This window comes from Muscardinus avellanarius (assembly GCF_963383645.1).
Source record: "Muscardinus avellanarius genome assembly, chromosome: 12".
In the NCBI taxonomy this organism is placed as follows: domain Eukaryota; kingdom Metazoa; phylum Chordata; class Mammalia; order Rodentia; family Gliridae; genus Muscardinus; species Muscardinus avellanarius.
Window position 1 is genome coordinate 73977179 of NC_137798.1, and position 21402 is coordinate 73998580.

Below are 21402 nucleotides of genomic sequence, written 5' to 3' on the forward strand. Positions count from 1 at the left end.
ACACAAAAAAAGAGTTTTTAGAGAAAACTTGTTTATGCATAAGTTTCTGTTCTGTATATAAATATATTTTTGCTATTTGTTTTGCAGATTGTGGGATTGGTGAAATGCTTTGCTAAGCAGTAAAAAGCTGAAGATGCCTAGACAGAACTTCGTGGCCTTGACAGTAACCACCCTTCTGGGGGTGGCTATGGGGGGATTTGTCCTGTGGAAAGGCATCCAGCACCGAAGGAGTAAGAGGAGTCGTGTGACCCGGCGGCAGCAGCAGGAGCTGCAAGCGCCACTCTGGGGGGAGCGGCCCCCTTCAGAAGAGGTCCAGCCTCCCTCCTGTGTCCCCAGAATCTCATGGGAGGAGAGGATCCTCCAGGCAGATGTGGTGACAGTGTCTCGGGAGGCAGAGTGGGACCAAATCGAGCCCGTGCTTAGGAATGAGTTACAGGATTTTCCAGTGCTTGGTATCGACTGTGAGTGGGTAAGTTAAAAAGAAAAAAAATCTCTTGTTTTTCTGACTAAGGGCCTTGATGGTCAAGTACAGAATATTCAAGATGAAAAGAGTTTTAGCTTCTTCTCAACTTGCTTGTAAATAGCTTTTAGCAGAGGCAGCTACTGCTCTTCGTAGGAGAGGGCAATGCTTGTGATCCTGGATTCTGGAGTGAGGCAGACTGGCAGGCATTCTGGGTTTTGTTTTGTTTTCTGTGGCACTGGGGATTGAATGCAGGGGCATTCTATCTCTGAGCTATGCCCCCAGTCCTGGAACCAGGGTCTCACTAAGTTGCGAAGGGCCTGTGTTTCTGAGGCTGGCTGCCTGGCTCCTGTAAATTCCGTTTTTCCTGCCTATTTTACCTCAGAGAGCTACTTAGCCTCTCTGAGTCTCAGCTCACTTGTCTGTAATAGGGGTATAATGGTACCTACCATCAGAAGCTTTCCTTTTTTTTTTTTTTGGATGGTACTGTGGTTCCTGGAAACCCTTCTACCTCCGGGCTACACTCCCAGACCTATTTTATGTTTTTATTTGGAAACAGGGTCTCTTAAGCCAGTGAGGCTGGCTTCGAACTAGCGCGATCCTCCTGTCTTCGCCTCCCAAGCACATACATACATATGTGTGTGTGTGTGTGTGTGTGTGTGTATACATGTGTATACATGTGTATATATATATATGTATATATATATACACACATATGCATATATAGAATATATATTATATATATTAATACTAGGGGTTGAACCTAGGGACATTTTGCCTCATGCTGTGCCCCTAGCCCTTTTTGTTATTTATTTATTTGTTTTTGGTAGGGGCATTCTACCTCCAGGCTATGTCCTAGCCCTATTTTTTTCTTCTTCAGTCTGGAGATTGAACCCAGGGGCATTCTACCTCTAACCTGCACCCCAGCCCTATTTTTATTTATTTATTTATTTATTTATTTATTTATTTGTGTGTTTGTTTTTGAGGTACTGGGGATGGAACCCAGAGGCTTTCTACCTCCGGGCTATACTCCCAGACCTATTTTTTTATTTTTAATATTTTATTTGGAAACAAGGTCTCACTAAGTAGCTGAGGCTGGCTTCGAACCTGTACAATCATCCTGTCTCAGCCTCCCAAGCGCAGGGATTACAAGCATGCACCACCACGACCCGGCAATTCTTTTATTTTGAAACAGGGTTTCACTAAGTAGCTGAGGCTGGCTGCCAACCTGAGATCCTCCTGTCTCTGCCTCCCAAGTAATGAGACTACAGACTTGCACCACCACACCTGGCTACTATTAGTATTTTTGTTTTGTTTTTGCTTTTGCAGGTCTGGGGATGGAACCCAGGGGCATTTTACCTCCGAGATACATCCCCTGCCCTATATTTTATTCTTTACTTTGAAACAGGATCTCACTAAGTTGTGGAGGGCCTCACTAAGTAGCTGAGGCTGCTGCGAACTGTGATCCTCCAGTCTCAGCCTCCCGAATGCTGGGATTACAAGCGTGCGCCACCACGCCCGGCTATTAGTATTTTTAATAGCCTTTTCATAAGGATGTCATTGAGAAGATTGTTAAGGAGGTCTGTTTAAGTGGAAATTGTTACTTGAATTAGGATGTAGAAAGATTTGAAACATTGCCTGTTTTGTTTGCATCATCTCATTTAGTTTTCTCAGTAATTCTAGGTAGGGAAATACTATTGCTCATTCACTTTACAGGTAGAAAACAGGCTTAAAAGGTCCTGTTATTTGCTCCAGGCCTCGAAGCTAATAACATGTATTTTAGTCCAGGTTCTAAACACTGGTTGGCCTTTCCAGTAATTATCATTGCCGGCAATTACTGCATATTTGTGAGGAGGAGGATGTGGTCTACCAGTTGTTCTGTCATTCTGATTCATGAAGTGAACATTGATCTCCTTGAAGTAGAAGAAATTACAGAAACGTAAATAAATAATTCCAAGTTATCGTCTCTTATTAAGTCAGCGTGACACCTTGCCAAGATTCTCTGATATCCATCTTCTGGCTATCTGGAATACAGCCAAAAATCCAGGAAATGTAATCAGAGGAGGCCCTGAGCAGAATTACTGCCACAAATCAGTTCCAGGTTTGTAGGAGAGGCTTCTCGATGCCAACACAGTGTTGACCAACCAGAGAATACCTGACAGTGTGGGACAAGCTTAGCAGTCACAAAAGCCCTCGCACCTCAGCCCCTGACAGTCAGTCTTCCTGTAAGCAGTTGTACTCCTTGTTTATACTAGGAACCTGCAGCCATCAAGAAAGGATTGGAGTCAGGGTTGGTGGCACATGCCTGTCATTCTAGTATTTGAGAGGCTGAGACTGGAGGATTGCAGGTTGGGGACAGCCTCAGCAAGTAGTGAGACTCTCAGCAACCTAGCAAGACAGTTTCATAACAAAAAATAAAAAGGGCTAGAGGGTGTAGCTTAGAATCCCCCCCACTCAAAAAAGTATTGTGTGCTTTTAGTCTATGCTATATTGTTTTAGAAATATTTACAAGATTGGTGTAGTGGCTCACACTTATAATCTCAGCCCTTGGGAGGCTAAGACAGGAGGATCTCAGGTTCATGGCCAGCTTCAGCAGCTTAGTGAGGTCCTTGCAATTTAGTGAGACCCTGTTTCAAAATAAAGAATAAAAAATCTGGCTGGGAGTGGAGCTTAGAAGTAAAATGCCTCTGGATTCAATCCTCAGCAACACACACACACACACACACACACACACACACACACACACTTATATCAACAACAACAAACAACATTAGGTTTTTATTTTTGTTTTTGTGATACTGGGGATTAACCAAAGGGGTTCTACCTCTGAGCTACACCCCAGCCCTTTTTATATATAGTATCGGAACTGAGAGTCTTACTGAGTCAATGAGGCTGGTCTTGAGCCCGAAATCCTCATGTTTCAGCCCCCAAGTACTGGAGTGACAGGCATGTGCCATCACACCCAGCTTAATATTAGATTTTTTTTTTCTTTTTAAATACTGGGGATTGGGAGCCGGGCATGGTGGCGCACACTTGTAATCCCCACGCTTGGGAGGCGGAGACAGGAGGATCGCGTAGGTTCAAAGCCAGCCATGCTGGCATAAGAGACCCTGTTTCGAAAATATAAAAGAGGTCTGGGAGTATAGCCCGGAGGTAGAAGGGCTTCCAGGAACCCCAGTACCACCAAAATAAATAAATATATATATAAATAAATAAATACTGGGGATTTAACCCAGGGGCATTCTACCTCTGAGCTATACCCCTAGCCCTATTTTTTTTTATTCTTTTTTTTTTTTTTTTTTTTTTTTGGTGGTACTGGGGTTCCTGGAAGCCCTTCTACCTCTGGGCTACACTCCCAGACCTATTTTTACATTTTTATTTGGATACAGGGTCTCCTAAGCCAGCACGCGTGGCTGGCTTCGAACCTGCGCGATCCTCCTGTTTCTGCCTCCCAAGCGCGGGGATTACAAGCGTGCGCCACCACGCCCGGCTTTATTCTTTATTTTGAAACAGGGTTTCAAACTGAGTTGCGGGGGTTGGAGGGGCCTCACTAAGTAGCTGAGGCTGACTGAGAACCTGCGATCCTCCTGTATCAGCCTCCCAAGTACTGGGATTACAAGCATGTGCCACCATGCCCAGTTCAATATTGGGTTTTCCTTTTTTTGTGTGTGTGGTGCTAGGGATGGAACCCAGGGGCATTCTGTCTCCAAGTTACACCCCCAGCCCTATTTTTTATTCTTTATTTTTGAAACAAGGTCTCACTGAGTTGCAAAGGGCCTCACTAAATAGCTGAGGCTATCTGCAAACCCAGATCCTCTGGTCTCAGCCTCCTAAATGCTGGGATTACAAGCATGCGCCACCATGCCCGGCATAATATTGGGTTTTAATGGTGAGCTTTAGTAGATTAGAAAAATTCAGATTAACTTTTAATTGGATAGAGTTGTTCAGGTTGAGCTTTCCTAATCTGAAAATCCAAAATCTTGAGATGCCCAAATTGGAAAATATCACACCTGATTTCAAATGAACTCCTTAGCCCTTTTTTCTTAGCCTTTTGTAACCAGTGTTTCATGTGACTCGCCCCTGTGTGTCCCAGCGCTCCTGTGTCAGTGGCCACTGTTTATGGGCTGCTCATGTTTCAGTGCTGCAGTTGAGCCCTTAGGAAGCTTTGTTGAGGCCATTGCTTCACGGGTTCACGGCATTTGTTAGTACAAGCTCAGGCTCTCCTTAGAGGTAGCCCCAAATCTGGTCAGCTGCTCCAGTGGGTAGCTGAACTATGGCTCTTAGTCTCTTCGTCTCTCTTTTTTTTAACCACAGTTTTGTGTTGTGCTTGCTGCTATGCAGGGATATGAACTATGGACCATAGTCTCTCTTGCTCTGTTGCAGGTGAGTTTGGAAGGCAAAGCCAGTCCTCTGTCACTCCTACAAATGGCCTCCGCCAATGGCCTCTGTGTTCTGATTCGCTTGCCCAAGCTGATCTGTGGAGGCAAAGCACTACCAAGAACGTTATTGGACATTTTGGCAGATGGCACCATTTTGAAAGTTGGAGTGGGATGTTCAGAAGATGCCAGCAAGCTTCTGGGGGATTATGGCCTCATTGTGAGAGGGTGCCTGGACCTCAGATATCTAGCTGTACAACAGAGGTTTGTATGAATGCTGGGATTATAGGGGCAAACATTTGAGTAAAATTTAGATGATTGGGATTCAATAATGAAACATTTGAAATTATTTAGAAACCTGGTGCCGGGCGTGGTGGCACACGCTTGTAATCCCAGCATTTGGGAGGCTGAGACCGGAGGATCGTGGTTCACAGACAGCCTCAGCTACTTAGTGAGGCCCTCTACAACTCAGTGAGACCCGGTTTCAAAATAAAGAGTAAAAAAAAGCCGGGCGTGGTGGCGCACGCTTGTAATCCCCGCGCTTGGGAGGCAGAGACAGGAGGATCGCGCAGGTTCGAAGCCAGCCGCGCGCGCTGGCTTAGGAGACCCTGTTTCCAAATAAAAAAGTATAAAAAATAGGTCTGGGAGTGTAGCCCGGAGGTAGAAGGGCTTCCAGGAACCCCAGTACCACCAAAAAAAAAAAAAAAAAAAAAAAAAAAGAGTAAAAAAAATAGGGCAGGAGGTCTAATGCCCCTGGGTTCCATCTCCAGACCTGCAAAAAAAGAAAAGAAACCTGGAAGCTTCTGAAATGCATATTATATTGGGAAGATATCCTAACTTCTGATAAAAGTTACCTAGAATTTTTTGTTGTTGTTGTTTCTATGCTGGGGATTGAACCCAGGTTCTTCCACATGCTAAACAAGTTTTCTAACACTGAACTACATTACCAGCCTTTTTGTGTGTGTGTGTGTGTGTGGTACTAGGGATTGAACCCAGGGGTGTTCTACCTCTGAGCTAATATCCACAGCCCTATTTTATTTTTTATTTTGAAACAGAGTCTCACACTAAGTTGTGGAGGGCCTTTTTAAGTTGCTGATACTGGCTGCGAACCTGCAATCCTCCTTTCAGCCTCCCAAGTACTGGGATTACAGGTGTGCACCACCACATTCCCTTTCCCAGCCCTCTTTCTTTCTTTCTCTTTCTCTCTTTCCCTTCCTTTCTTTCTTCCTTTCTTCTTTCTTTCTTTCTTTCTTTCTTTCTTCTTTCTCTCTTTCTCTCTTTCTCTCTTTCTGTCTTTCTTTCTTCTTTCTTGGTGCAGATTCCAACCAGGAGATAAATGTGAAATTAAAAACACATCAGGACCTGGGTACACACCTGTAATCCCAGTACTTAGGAGGCAGAAACAGGAGGATTGCAAGTTAGAGGCCAGCTTCAGCAACCCAATGAGACTGTTTCCAAATAAAAAATAAAATAGGGCTAGGGGTGGAGCTCAGGGGTAGAATGCCTCTGGTTGGAATCTGTCATCTTTGAATATATATATATTTTTGCCACCATGCATCCATTTTAATCAGAAACTTTTTAGAGTACAGAAGGAATAGATTATTAAGTTTTTGATACTTTTACCTCCTCAGTGAAAATGGCCTTATCATTTTTCTAATTTAAGAAGTGATACATAAGCTGGGTGTGGTGGCACACGCTTGTAATCCCAGTACTTGGGAGGCTGAGACAGGAGGATCACAGGTTCATGGCCAGCTTCAGCTAATTAGTGAGACCCTCTGCAACTTAGTGTGGCCCTATTTCAAAATAAAGAATAGCCGGGCGTGGTGGCACACGCTTGTAAACCCAGCATTTGGGAGGCTGAGACTGGAGGATCATGGTTCGCGGACAGCCTCAGCTACTACTTAGTGAGGCCCTCTGCAACTTAGACCCTGTTTCAAAATAAAGAATAAAGCCTGGCTGTTGGCGCACACTTGTAATCCCCGTGCTTGGGAGGCGGAGACAGGAGGATCGCGCAGGTTTGTAGCCAGCCTCACTGGCTTAAGAGACCCTGTTTCCAAATAAAATATAAAATAGGTCTGGGAGTGTAGCCCAGAGTCGGAAGGGTTTTCCAGGATCCCCAGTACCACCAAAATAAATAAATAAATAAATAAATAAATAAATAAATAAATAATAAAAAATAGGGCAGAGGGTGTAGCTCAGAAGTCGAATGCCCCTGGATTCTATCCCCAGACACCCCCCAAAAAATCAAACAACAACAACAAAAAAAAATAATAATAAAGAATAAAAATAGGGCTGGGGGTGTAGCTTGGAGCTAGAATGCCTCTGGGTTCAATCCCCAGTACCACACACACAAAAAGAAGTAATACATAAACAATATTGACAGGCATTTAGAGTGTTTACATTTCTTTACTATAAATAGTGCTACAATGAAGATCATTTTATAGACTTTCTTTTTAGGATAAGTTCCCAGATGTGTAATTACTGGATCAGATAATTTTCTTGTTCAAATTTTTAACAACTATTTATTATTAAACTGCTTTTCACAAATATGTACAGTTGAGCTAGGTGTGGTGGCACATTCTTGTAATCCCAGGACTTGGGAAGCTGAGACAGGAGGTATTGTGGGTTTGCAGCCAGCCTCTGCAACTTAGTGAGACTCTGTTTCAAAGTAAAGAATAAAAAATAGGGCTAGGGGTGTAACTCAGAGGTAGAATGCCCATGAGTTCAATTCCCCCATACTCTACACACACACAGAGACGCATACACACACACACACACACACACACACACACACACACACACACACAAATTTTATTTGTTCTTAACTTTTTTGTGTGTGGCACTGGAGATCAAACCCAGGTTCTCACACCTGCTGAGCAAAGCATTCTGTTACTGAGCCACACTTCTAGCCTATCAGTTTATAAGTTTTAGATAAGACTGCCTGATTCTTCATTGCAGCAAATGCAGTTCTTTTTAGAAGACTTTTCAATCTAATAGATAACAAATTATTTTCTCTGATTCCTGCTAATCGAATATTCTCTGTGTATTGGCCATTCGTATGTCTTTTTATCCTGCTAATGCCCTTTGTCCCCTTTTGACACATGGCTTTATTTACTGTAGGAACAATTTGCTCTGTAATGGACTTAGCCTGAAGTCACTTGCTGAAAGTATTCTGAACTTCCCCCTTGACAAGTCTCTTCTACTTCGTTGTAGCAACTGGGATGCTGAGAATCTTTCAGAGGACCAGGTACTTATTAGAGTGGGTGACAAATGAGAATCACTGCCTCTGAAGTGCAATTGTTTTTTTTAAAATTCTAATCCTCAAATATGGTACAAGTATTGGTTAGAGATGTCTTAAAATAACATAGCATCTGATGATATTCAAGATAGCTGGTCTGTAACAATGTATATGCCACTTAAGTAAAAAAGTCTCTATTTTAGTTTTTGAGCATTTATTACATGACAGATATTTCAGAAAATAAAGTTTTTTATAAATATGAATGTATAATTAAGAAAACATTTTGTTACAGTTGGGCATGGTGGTGCACACTTGTAATCCTGGTACTTATGAGGCTGAGACAGGAGGATCGCAAGTATGTTTTGCCTGTGCTACTTAATGAGGCCCTCTGCAACTTAGTGAGACCCTGTTTCAAAATAAGGAATAAAGCTGGGCGTGGTGGTGCACGCTTGTAATCCCAGCACTTGGGAGGCTAAGACAGGAGGATCACACAGGTTCGAAGCCAGCCTTAGCTATTGAGTGAGGCTCTCAGCAACTTAGACCCTGTTTCCAAATAAAGTATAGAAAATAGGTCTGGGAGTATAGCCTGGAGGTAGAAAAGCCCCTGGGTTCCACCCCTAGTACCAAAAAAAAAAAAAAAAAAAAAAAGGAAATATAATAGGGCTGGGCCGGGCATGGTGGCACATGCTTGTAATCCCAGCATTTGGGAGGCTGAGACAAAAGACAAAAGGATCATGATTCAAAGACAGCCTCAGCTACTTAGGCTGTTTGCAACTCAGTGAGACCCTGGGTTTTCAAAAAATAAAGAATAAAAAATAGGGCTGGGGTTATCCCTCAGAAGTAGAATGCCTCTGGGTTCCATCCCCAGTACCGCAAAAAAAATAAAAAAAATAAAATAAAACATTTTGTTATAAGAAATAGTAGTTTCTATCTTACTCTTCCTAATATGAATTCCTTTTCATTCTTAGAGGAAAGCACTTTAATTTCTTTTTGGTATTTCCATTATGACTTCTTCCTATGGAAGATATTAATACTCTTGGAATTCTCCTACTCCCAAACAAGTGCTTATTTCCTACCCCATTCTCCTAATGTTAGTAACCATTAGGCTAATTTTCACTATTTATTTTGATACTATTTATAACTAAGCCACTTAGACAACTACAGCTACATTTTTTCTTGTACAAACCTTTTTGTTTCCCCAAATAATTCATATTTTATTTGCTTAGTGTCCTGTACACCCACTTTTGTAATTTGTAATTCTATGATAATCTGTGACAATCTATGATAATTTTTATTTGCCTTAGTGTTCTATACACCTGTTTTTGTAATTTGTATTTCCATGATAATTTGTATCTTTGTTTGCTTGGTGTTCTGTAAGCCTATTAATTTTCCTCCACTTGGCTGGTTCAGGCACATCAGATAATTTGCTCATTTCCTTTATATGTGGAATTGCCCTCCCCTCCTCCATCCCGCCCCTCTCAGGACTGGTTGTACTGCAGCCCTGCTGCCCAATTCGTGTCTTTTTTTTTTTTTTTTTTTTGTCTTGGTAATCTACATTCATAACAGCTACCTGAGAAAGAGAATTCATGACCCTCTCCAAGCCTGAAAAGATACTGGATCTCTCTCTCTCTCTTTTGTGCGTGGTACTGGGGGTTGAACCTAGGGACATTCTACCTCTGAGCTACATCCCATCCCTATTTTATTTTAGTTTTTTATTTTGAAACAGGGTCTCACTAGGTTACTGAGAGTCTCATTACTTGCTAAGGCTGTCCTCGAAATTAATCCTACTCTCACCTGTACCGGGATTACAGGTGTACGCCACTACACCTCGCTTCCCACTTTCTTCAGCAATAGTTTGGTGGAGTGTAGCATTTAGGGTGGAATTCACTTCAAAGCTCTGAATGCAGTGAGTCTTATCATCTAAATTCCCGGATTTATGTTGAGAATCTGATGTTATTTTCTTTCTGGAAGATGTTCTTTCTGTCCTAGTTTTTTTTTTTTTTTTTTTTTTTTTTTTTTTTTTTTTTTAACAGTGTGGGTCATTTTCTTTTCATTGTGTTTGAATTTAATGAGCCTTTTAAATCTTAGAAGCTCATGTTTTTTAATTCAAGGAGTTATTCTCCAATTATTTCTTTGAAAATGTCCTAGTCTCATTTGTGTTTCTAGAACTCATATTACATATATAATATCTTAGACCCTGTGACTCAGTCTCTAATTTTCTTAGGGAAGTATTCATCTCTTATTTTCCTTTTCATCTTGTTTCTAGCACTCATATATATTTTTAGATATTGGATTTCTGAATTGAAACTTTCTTAAAGAAGTGTTTTCTCTCTTACTTTCCATCTCTGTCTTTTATCTTTTATCATCTGGGAAATTTCTTCAAGTTTATCTTGAGTTTTTCTATTGAATTTTAGTTTTGCTTTAGTTTTTAATTATCCCTTAGTTATTCCATGAGCTACTATGCTCAGCTCACACTGAAATATTTAGAGGTGAAGTATCATAATGGATGCAACTTAACATTAAAATTGACAGTTGTGAATCAATTGTCATTACTAGTCTTTTAAAATTTTCTATAGTATTATGGTTCACAGACAGCCTCAGCTACTTAGTGAGGCCCTTTGCAACTCAGTGAGACCCTGTTTCAAAATAAAGAATAAGAAACAGGGCTGGGAGTATATCTCGGAGGTAGAATGCCCCTGGGTTCCATCCCCAGTACTGAAAAAAAAAAAATATATATATATATATATATATATAGTCTGAAAATTGTCAGAATAAAAAGTTAAGGGGGCATGGTGGTACACACCTGTAATCTCAGTACTTGGGAGGCTGAGGTAGGGGGATCTCAGGTTTGAGGCCAGCCTCAGCAATTTAACAAGGCCCTCGGCATCTTAGACCCTGTTTCAAAATAAAATAATAATAAAATAGAGTTGTAGCTCAGAAATAGAATGCCCCTGGGTTCAATCTCCAGTACTACATACACAGAAAATAATTATCACCAAATTTGAAGCTAAATTGTGATCCATATTATTACTGTGAGAATTCAGAATTTCCAGCAACTCTTATTCATTTTCTAATAATGCTTATTGTTTTTATTCTAACTATAATGTTTAATGAGATTTTAGAAAATTTTAATATTTGCATTTGTGGGGTTTTTTGTTGTGTGTGTGGTTATTGATTTACATTTTCCTTGTGACTAATTACACTGAGTGTCTTTTCATGTATTTACTGGCCACTTATTTATCTTCTTGGGAGAAAAGTCTGTTCAGATTTTTTGCCCACATTTTATGGGTCATTTATCTTTTTATTATTGAATGTTAAGAGTTCTTTATATATTCGGTATACTAGTCCCTTATCAGATACATGAATATTATATATATATATATATATATATATCTTTTTTTTTTTAATTTGCATTACTGGGGAGTGAACCCAGGGACATTCTACCTCTGAGCTACACCCCTAACCCTATTTTTTATTCTTTATTTTGAAACAGCCTGGCTGTTTTCTTCCATACTGTGGGCTGTCTTTTCACTTCTTTGATGGGATCATTTGAAATACAAAAGTTTTTAATTTCTATGAGCTCATTACTTAAATTTTCATTTTGTCATTGATGCTTTTAAAAATATCATATGCAATCATCTGCACAGCCCCCAGGGTCTTAGGTTTTCTTCTGAGAGTCTCGTTTTAGCGCTTGCATTTAGGTGTGTGATCCATTTTGAGTTAATGTTTGCGTGTCTCCTGAGTTAGAGATCCACATTCATTCCTTTGCATGTGAATATTTAGGTGTCTCAGCAGCATTTGTTGTAAGTGCCTTTGTTTCCTTGTCATTTGAAAGCAGCTTGTTCAAAGGCACTATGAACTTCACATTCAAGTACTCTTCAGTGGGAGACAGTGCACTAATAAGTAGATTGTGGACCTGGTTTTATTCTAAAAGGTAAAACATCCTTACCAATAGAATTATTTACATGGCTAGGTTATTAAAGTCAAATTGGAGGAATTGCAAAGTCCTCACACCCTTTCTTGGGAAGCTGTTCATTTTAGTTTTCACTGCTTTTGTTTATGACAAGCTTACATGCTGTCATTTGCTTGGAAGGACCAAGCCCACAATTAACACTCATTTGTTTCCCTTGTTTGCAGCATCTTATTAATAGGTATGGCAGGTCCTTTTTTTCTTCTCTTTCTTTTTTTCTTGGTGGTGGTACAGGGGATTGAACCAAGGAACATTCTACCTCTGAGCTCCAACCCAACCCAGTTTTTTATTCTATATTTTGAGATAGGGTCTCACTTAGTTGTAGAGGGCCTCACAAGTTCCTGAGGCTGGCTGAGAACCTGTGTTCCTCCTGTCTCAGCCTCCCAGGTACTGGGGTTACAGCATGTACCATACCTGGCTGTGGCAGGTCATTTCTGACTGACAGTCATGTAGGCTTCTTAAGGAATCATGGTTTCAGCTCTTCGAGAAGATGACTACCCCGAAGTGAAGTTCACAAACTTAACTATAAGTCTTGTGTTAACTTGAGAAAAATCTGTACAGCAATTTAATAGCAAATAGAAACTTCACTGATTTATATAAAGATTTTCCAGCCTTTAGAATAAATCATTATTATAGCTAAAAACAGAATATGCAAGTTCATTATACTATTCAGTCTACTTTTGTAGAGTTTGACGCTTTTCATAATACAAAGTTTTTTTTTGTTTTTTGTTTTTTGTTTTTTTTACTGGGGTTCCTGGAATCCCTTCTACCTCCTGGATACACTCCCACGGGCTACACTCCCAGACCTATTTTTTTTTTAAACTTTTTTATGTAGAAACAGCGTCTCTTAAGCCAGCGAAGCTGGCTCGGAACCAGCACGATCCTCCTGTCTCAGCCTCCCAAGCGCGGGGATTACAAGCGTGCACCACCACGCCCGGCATAATACAAAGTTTTAAAGAAGGTTATTATACATTTTTAATTAGGATCCTGAAAGTTGCCTGTATTTTTGTGATTCACTTTGAAGTTGCTCTCTTTCGTTTGCCTTCTAGGTTCCACTGAGCTCTGATTTTTCTTTTCAGGTAACTTATGCTGCCAGGGATGCCCAGATTTCAGTGGCTCTCTTTCTCCATCTTCTTGGATACCCTTTCTCTAGGAACTCACCTGTGGAAGAAAACGCTGACCGCGTTGGCTGGAGAAAAGTCTTGGAGAAATGCCAGAATGTGGTAGACATGCCATTCCGAAGCAAAGCAATTAGCAGATTGGGAGAAGAGGTTAATGGGGAAGCGATTGAATCCTCGCAGAAGCCAAGAAATAAGAAGTCTAAGATCGATGGAATGGTGCCAGGCAACCACCAAGGGAGAGACCCCAGGAAAAATAGAAGAAAGCCCCTGGGGGTGGGCTATTCTGCCAGGTAACTGAGTTGTTCCCTGGCTAGTTCCCAGGGGACAGCTTCCAGCAGAGAGGGTATGATGCTTCCCTGTGAGTCTAGAGAAGGCTTGGATCAGGTAGCAGAGGCTCTCCAGGGGTTAATACTACTTTTCTTAGCTGGGCATGGTGACAAAAACCTGTAATCCCAGTACTTGAGAGGCTGAGACAGGAGGATTGCAGGTTCAAGGCCAGCCTCAGCAACTTAGTGAGAACTTGTTTCAAAATAAAAAAGGCTAGGGAGTAGCTTGGAGGTAGATTTATATCCCCCCCTTGTTTTTGGTAGTAGGGGTTGAACACAGGAGCAATCAATCTCTGAACTATACCCTAAGTGCTCCCTTCTCCATTTTGGAGGGTCCTAGGGGTGAATCTAGGCCATTCTACGTCCAAGCTATAACCCAAGCCATTTTTGTTTATTTTGAAAGAGGGTCTCACTAAATTGCTAAGGCTGGCCTTGAACCTGCGATCCTTCTGTCTCAGTCTCCAAAGTACTACGATTACAGAAGTGTGCCACCACGCTCAGCTTCCACTTCTACTTTTCTGTTTTTTGACAACTGAAGTGGAAATGAGGAGTTTAGCCTACCTTTGTCACTGATCCTGATGTGACCTTAGGCCTATAGTTTCTCTACCTCTATGTGGGGGATGATTATTATTGTTTCAAGTCAGCTGTGAAAATTAATAACATGAAATTCCTCATACTTTTAGAGAGAAATGTGCCACCAGATTTCTTGTTCATGTGGTATTTGATGGTTTGGAATGATATTCAGGTTTAAATGAACATTATTCTGTAGCCAAAGAATATGTGAGTCATCTGAGAAGATTCTCATTGGCTTTGAAGCCAAAGTTTGGTTCCTGTACCAAACTGCCTTTAGGAACTGGATGATTAAATTGAAGGAAGTATTGCATGTTAGCCAGATATGAATTTATATGGTCTCATTACTTTAGCCTGATCCTTAAAATTTTTACTTACTTTGTTTAATGCATTCACTTGGTAGTTTTTTTTATTGCTTTGTTCCTGTTCACATGCACAGCAAAGCTGTGTATACACTAACCAAGTCACTCTCTTAATGTCCAGTCCAAAAGTATGAGCTCTAGAGGCATCACAAACTAATTTCTCTCATTATGCTTCCCTAGCCCAATGCAGGTGAAATGAATGTGGTTTCTTGCACTGTTACTTATTTATTTTCATACTTGGTTTGTCTGACCCAGTGCTGAGAATAGTTTGAGTCACTCAGAAGGTGTCATGGAAAGGAAATGGGTACTTTGACAAAGAGTCAGCTTTCAGCACGAGATTTCTCTCCCTTCTCTGCAGAAAATCGCCTCTTTATGATAACTGCTTTCTCCATGCTCCTGATGGACAGCCCCTCTGCACTTGTGATCGAAGAAAAGCTCAGTGGTATCTGGACAAAGGCATTGGAGGTGTGAGAGCCAGCATCATAGTGTATCTGTAATTAGGTGCATGTGGGTACTGGCAGGAGGGGGTGTGGATAAGGAAGGGGCAGATAGAGGAAGGCAGAAAGACATGGGGGACTGGCTAATCACACCCAGAAACAGTTCTCTGCCTGCACAGAAAACAGTTAAGAGGATTCTTCTTCGGATGGGGAGAAGCAGTTCAATGCTGACACTTCTTCTTTTCTCTAAGAGCTGGTGAGTGAAGAGCCTTTTGTGGTCAAGCTACGGTTTGAACCTGCGGGAAGGCCTGAATCCCCAGGAGACTATTACCTGATGGTTAAAGAGAATCTATGTGTAGTATGTGGCAAGACAGACTCCTATATTCGGTGAGTGTGGTGTTGGACCACCAAGTTTGTGTGCCTCAGATGGAAATTGCCTTTGTAGCTTGTGCAGAGTCCTCAGAGGCCTTGATTGAGTCTGCCCACTTTTTTTTTTGTTTGTTTGTTTTGTTTGTTTGTTTTTTGTTTTTGTTTTTTTGGTGTACTGGGGGTGGAACCCAGGGGCTTTCTACCTCCGGGCTATATTCCCAGACCTATTTTATATTTTATTTGGAAACAGGGTCTCACTAAGTTGCTGAGGACCTCACTAAGTAGTTGAGGCTGGCTTTGAACTTGTGTGATCCTTCTGTCTCAGCCTCCCAAGCACGGGGATTACAAGCATGCACCACCATGCCCGGCAAGTCTGCCCACTTTGGCTGAGAGGCATGGCTCAGTTTTCCTGAGATATTTGATGTTGACCTCTTTAGCAGCCCCTAGCCCTCCTAAGCCAGTTCTCAGTTTCTGGAATGTAACACTATTCTCAGTAACAGTCAGCCATGGAGAAAGTGGTTCCCTTTTGCTCATGAAGGTCTGAAGATCATTTTATTCAGATACTGTGTCCTTAGAGCCTTCCTCCAGGCCCTCAAGCTTCCTGAGCTGTGGTATTGCTCATGGGGCTCCCAGATGACCCAGAGGCTGCTTTTAAATGGAGGGAGGCTGCCCACTAGGTCTCAGTGTCCACACATGGGTTTTTCTGTGTTTAGTTATCCACTTTTGTCCTCCTCCCCATGACAAAGGAGACAGATAGTTGTTGTACCAAGAGTTTTTCTCGAGGACATGGTTCTCTTTAGAAAATAATGGTAGACCTGGTGAACCAGGGAAACAATGGCAGAGAATTGGATTCCTCAAATGGAGGAATGCTTAGGTTGCCAGGTTTCTTTGAGAGTCATTTTCTAGGTATCAGTGGATACTAGAATCTCTTCATTTCTCAGAGAGTTTTTCTTTTGGGAGCAAAGGTTGTCATTAATCTCTCTCTGACCCTTTCCTGAAGCCAGCACCAGTTGGTCTGGACTTACTTCAAGAAGAAAGGAATCTAAAGCACGGGTTGGTAGGAAGGTAGGAACCCATAGCACAGGTCGGCGGAGAGCAGAATATCAGCATTGCCTTTGTGTAACTGCTCTTAGACTGCGGGGCCCAAGGCTTCTGCTATATTTAGGCCCAGGTTAGACTCCTTTTAGCCCATTTGCTAGACGTGTGTGCTCTGCCTTATGCTAATGAGCACTGCTCTCTGGTGGGCTCCTTTCAGGAAGAATGTGATTCCACATGAGTACCGGAAGCACTTTCCGATTGAGATGAAGGACCACAACTCCCATGACGTGCTGCTGCTCTGCACCTCCTGCCATGCCATCTCTAACTACTATGACAACCATCTGAAGCAGCAGCTGGCTAAGGAGTTCCAGGCCCCCATTGGCTCTGAGGAGGGCTTGCGCCTGCTGGAAGATCCTGAGCGCCGGCAGGTGCGTTCTGGGGCCAGGGCCCTGCTCAATGCGGAGAGCCTGCCTGCTCATCGAAAGGAGGAGCTGCTGCAAGCACTCAGAGAGTTTTATAACACAGACATCATCACAGATGAGATGCTTCAAGAGGCTGCCAGCCTGGAGACCAGGTATAGCTGACTTGGTCAAAGAGGGATTGGGGAATAATCCAATGAATTTGCTTTCACAACCTGTGAGAGTGCTTGCCAGGGTGGTGCACTAGAGCTTAGGTGCAGCGCCTAGCGTCGTGCTTAGCCCCATGTCCAGTGTCTTAAGATACCATTGGGGTAGGTGTAATTCCAGTACTTGGGAGGCTGAAACTGGAAGAAGATCACAGATTTGAGGCCAGTGCATGGTAACTTAATGAGACCCTATTTCAAAATAAAAAATAAAATAGGGCTAGAGGTGTAGCTCAGAGGCGGAACACCCCGGGTTTAATCCCTAGTAGTTGTGCGTGGAGGTGGAATAGAACAATCTCTTTGAGAATGTGGTATCTATCCTTCACTCTTTAAAGTCAAATACTTAAGCCCATTCATCTTGGTGATTAGCATGAGAGTTCAAATGCAGTGGAGTTACGTCTTAGGAATTCTGTGCTGACATAAATCCTGAAGTCAGCACGTAGATGAAAGCAACCTTCCAGCAATACCATGAAAACTCTGAAGTTGTACAAGTGCAGTGGTGTGGTTTTGGGTCTCCAGCACCAGGCACAACTATCAATTTTTTTTCAACAGTATAGCAGTCCATAACACCCCAATAGTGATGCTGGCTGCCTACAGGGTTTTTGTTACCTATGGTAGCAAATATTTAGTTCTTATTTATTCAAATCTAAAGTGTTTATTTTACTCATGCTACTTACCTATAACAGATATTGCAAATATTTACTGAACGGATATTTACGGATCCACTATGTCCTGCTGACCAAGCTATTAAACTTTACATAAATTGCCTTATTAAATTCTTATAACAGCCGGGCATGGTGGTGCACGCTTGTAATCCCAGCATTCGGGAGGCTGAGACCAAAGGATTGTCATTCTCGGACAGCCTCAGCTACTTAGTGAGGCCCTCTGCAACTCAGTGAGAGAGACCTGGTTTCAAACTAAAGAATAAAAAATAGGGCAGGGGGTGTAGCTTGGAGTTTGAATGCCCCTGGATTCCATCCCCAGGTCCGCAAAAAAAAAAAAAAAAAAAAAAAAAAAAAAATTCTTATAACAACCTGATGTGGTAGGATTTAGATTTATTTTTATATAGTCAGGTATGGTGGTGCATACCTGTAATCCCAGTACTTGAGAGATTGAGACAGGAGGATCAGCTCAGGGGTAAAATGCCCTATACTCCTAGCCTTATTTTCTTTTTCTTTTTTTTTTTTTTTGTGTGATATTGGGGATGAAACCCTGGGGCATTGTACCTCCGAGCTACACCCCCAGCCCTCATTTCTTAGTCTTTTTTAAATTTTTGAAACAGAATCTCACTGAGTTGCAAAGGGCCTCACTAAGTAGCTGAGGCTGTCCATGAACCATGATCCTCTGGTCTCCACTTCCTGAAAGCTGGGATTACAAGCGTGTACTACCATGCCCAGCCATGCCCAGCCTTTGTTCCTTTCCTTTCCTTTTCTTTCTTTCTTTCTTTCTTTCTTTCTTTCTTTCTTTCTTTCCTTCCTTCTTTCTTTTTCTTTCTCTTTCTTTCTCTCTTTCTCCCTTCCTTTCTCTCTCTCTTTCTTTCTTTCTTTCTTTCTTTCTTTCTTTCTTTCTTTCTTTCTTTCTTTCTTTCTTTCTTTCTTTCTTTCTTTCTTTCGGATCTGGGAATGGAACCCAGGAGCATTTGACCCCCGAGCTACACCTCCTGCCCTATTTTTTTATTCTTTATTTTGAAACAGGGTCTCACTATGTTGCAGAGTGCCTCACTAAGTAGCTGAGGCTGTCCGCAAACCATAATCCTCCGAGCTCAGTCTCCTGAATGCTGGGATTACAAGTGTGTACCACCATATCCAGCTCCTTATTTCTCTTTTAAAACAGTGTCTCACTAAGTTGTAGAAGGCCTTGCTAAATTGCTGATGCTGGCATTAAACCTAAGATGCTCCTGTCTCAGCCTCCCAAGTACTGGGATTATAGATGTGTACCACCACACCGGGTTAGGATTTTTTACCTGGTAACAGCTAATATTATGTCTTACATTTTTAAAAATCTTTCAAAAATGAAAATGATTATTATTTAATTTTATCCCTATAACTATTCTGTCCAGTTCTAGAATATTATTTTCTAAGTTTTATACTAGATGCCTTGATATTAAAGTTAAATAACTTTCTGGGGTCTTATTATAGTGGGTGACCCTGGCTCCTTTGACTATTTCTCACATGTATTTTTTAAACCGAGACCTCTCCCTTCAGCCACAGGCCTTTCTAACAAATGCATCTTGCTAAATTGTATAGATCGGTGCTGGATTGATACTGAGAACAGCTGTGTGGAGACAGATAGGCAAGTTAGTGGGAAGTTCATGAGCTGAATAATAAAATATCTGCAGATACTCAGAGAGTAGGATGAGGAAAGAGCTGTGGGGGCAGGATGCTTCCTTGAGAAGGCTCAGCTTTATTCACAAGGGGAGAGCACTGTTCATGTGGTGTCAGAGACGTTTTCAAGGCCTCTCTGCCTGCCTGGGAAGGAAGTAGAGATTTGTCTTCCCTTTTAGATAGCAGTAGCACATGCACACCATGTAACTACTGGAGAATTTCACTGAGGCTGGAGCATTTCACTGAGGCTGAAACACTTCCCATCCATGTGGTCTGGCATCTGTGTGTGTGTGTGTGTGTGTGTGTGAGAGAGAGAGAGAGAGAGAGAGAGAGAGAGAGAGAGAGAGAGACTGACCAACCAGGGATTTGAACCCAGGGCCTTGTGCATGCTAGGCATGTACTATACCATTTAGCCACATCCCCAGCCTGCATTCTGGCATTCTTTTTGGGAGTAAGAAGGCACTAAAGAAGTGTACCACTTTGCATTTACATTCAGGTATTCCAGTATTATAAAAAACTGGACCACGTGGGATGATTTAACAGCCTCATAATAATAATGAGTATGACTCAAAATAATCAATAACTTAAAAGAAGAGTGATATGGTCACTGAGCAACCTTGGAATAAGCAAAAACCCAACATTCTTTACCTACTACCAGCCAGACATAGCGCTGATAGTAGGTAAAGCCAGACATAGCCCAGCAAGAGCTGAGCATTATGCAATGTCTTTCCTGCAAGAATAGTTAATGCCCCCAGTGCCTTCTGTTGGATTGTGAGCCATAGTCCAAACATTTTTTTTTAATGTGGTACTGGGGATGGAACCCAGGGGCATTCTATTTCCAAGCTTCACCCCCAGCCCTATTTTTTTATTCTTTATTTTGAAAAAGGTTCTCACTCAGTTGCAAAGGGCCTCACTAAGTAGCTGAGGCTGGCTGCTAACCCGGATCCTCCTGTCTCAGTCTCCCAAATGCTGGGATTACAAGTGTGAGCCACCAAACCTGGCTGCAGTCCAAACTATTTTTTTAAAAGCAGAGATGTTTCAAAAACATTAGCCATTCAGGTGTGGTGGCACACGCTTGTAATTGCAGTACTTGGGAGGCTAAGACAGGTGGATCCGGGTTCTCAGACAGCCCCAGCTACTTAGTGAGGCCCCTTGCAACTCAGTGAGATGCTGCTTCAAAATAAAGAAGAAAAAATAGGGCTGGAGCTGGGCATGGTGGCACACACTTGTAATCCCAGCATTTGGGAGGCTGAAACCGGAGGATTGCAGTTCGTGGACAGCCTCAGCTACTTAGTGAAGCCCTCCACAACTTAGTGAGACCCTGTTTCAAAATAAAGAATAAAAAATAGGGTTGGGGGTGTAGCTCGGAGGTTGAATGCTGCTGGGTTACATACCCAGACCCGCCAAAAAAAAAAAAAAAAAAAAAAAAAATAGGGCTGGGGCATAGCTTGGAGGTAGAATTTCCACAGGCTCCAATCCCAGTACTGCCAAAAAAAAAAAAAAAAAAAAAAAAAAGAAAAGAAAAGAAAAAAGAAACAAAGAGAGAAAGAAAGAAAGAAAACATTAACCAGACCACCTCCGCATATACTCCTGACCTAAACTGCCTTCTGTGTGTTTCCCTCAAACCTTTTGAACTTAATGTCTTGGTAGGATTTCCAATGAAAACTACGTTCCTCATGGGCTGAAAGTGGTGCAGTGTCATGCCCAGGGTGGGCTGCGCTCTCTTATGCAGCTGGAGAACCGCTGGCGCCAGCACTTCCTGGACTCCATGCAGCCCAAGCACCTGCCCCAGCAGTGGTCAGTGGACCATAACCATCAGAAGCTACTCCGCAAATACGGGGAGGACCTTCCCATCAAGCTGACATGAAGGCTGCTTTTCACCCACATCAGGACAGCTGGGGAGCTGGAGCCAAGGTTGAAAAGTCATCTCTTCCTGTTTTAAAATGTCTTTAATTGTCAAAGTCTGGGTGGCAGCTCAGAGTATTGACCTGTACAAATCCCAGGGTGCTTCTGATGGAGCAAGGCTATTGTTTGAAGGGAAGCTGATGATTTTGAATTTTAACTGGGCAGAGTATTTTTTTTTTTCTTTCCTCTTATTTTTGTGGACAAGAGAGGTCTTAGCTATAATATTCTCCCTCTGTTGCTTATCCTACACAGAGGGAAAGTGAAGATTTCTCTCTGAAGCAACT

General features: G+C 42.0%; 1 protein-coding gene across 1 annotated transcript; it reads left to right on the forward strand.

Annotated features, from left to right (window-relative positions):
• Window positions 1-133: 133 nt before the first annotated feature.
• EXD2 (exonuclease 3'-5' domain containing 2) lies at window positions 134-21080 on the forward strand (the record flags this gene model as incomplete). Its single annotated transcript, XM_080706977.1, has 8 exons — window positions 134-469; window positions 4844-5100; window positions 7957-8083; window positions 13124-13455; window positions 14782-14888; window positions 15112-15247; window positions 16485-16841; window positions 20864-21080. The coding sequence occupies 8 exons, from the start codon at window positions 134-136 to the stop codon at window positions 21078-21080; spliced, it is 1869 nt and encodes a 622-aa protein (XP_080563103.1).
• Between the last annotated feature and the right edge of the window lie 322 nt (window positions 21081-21402).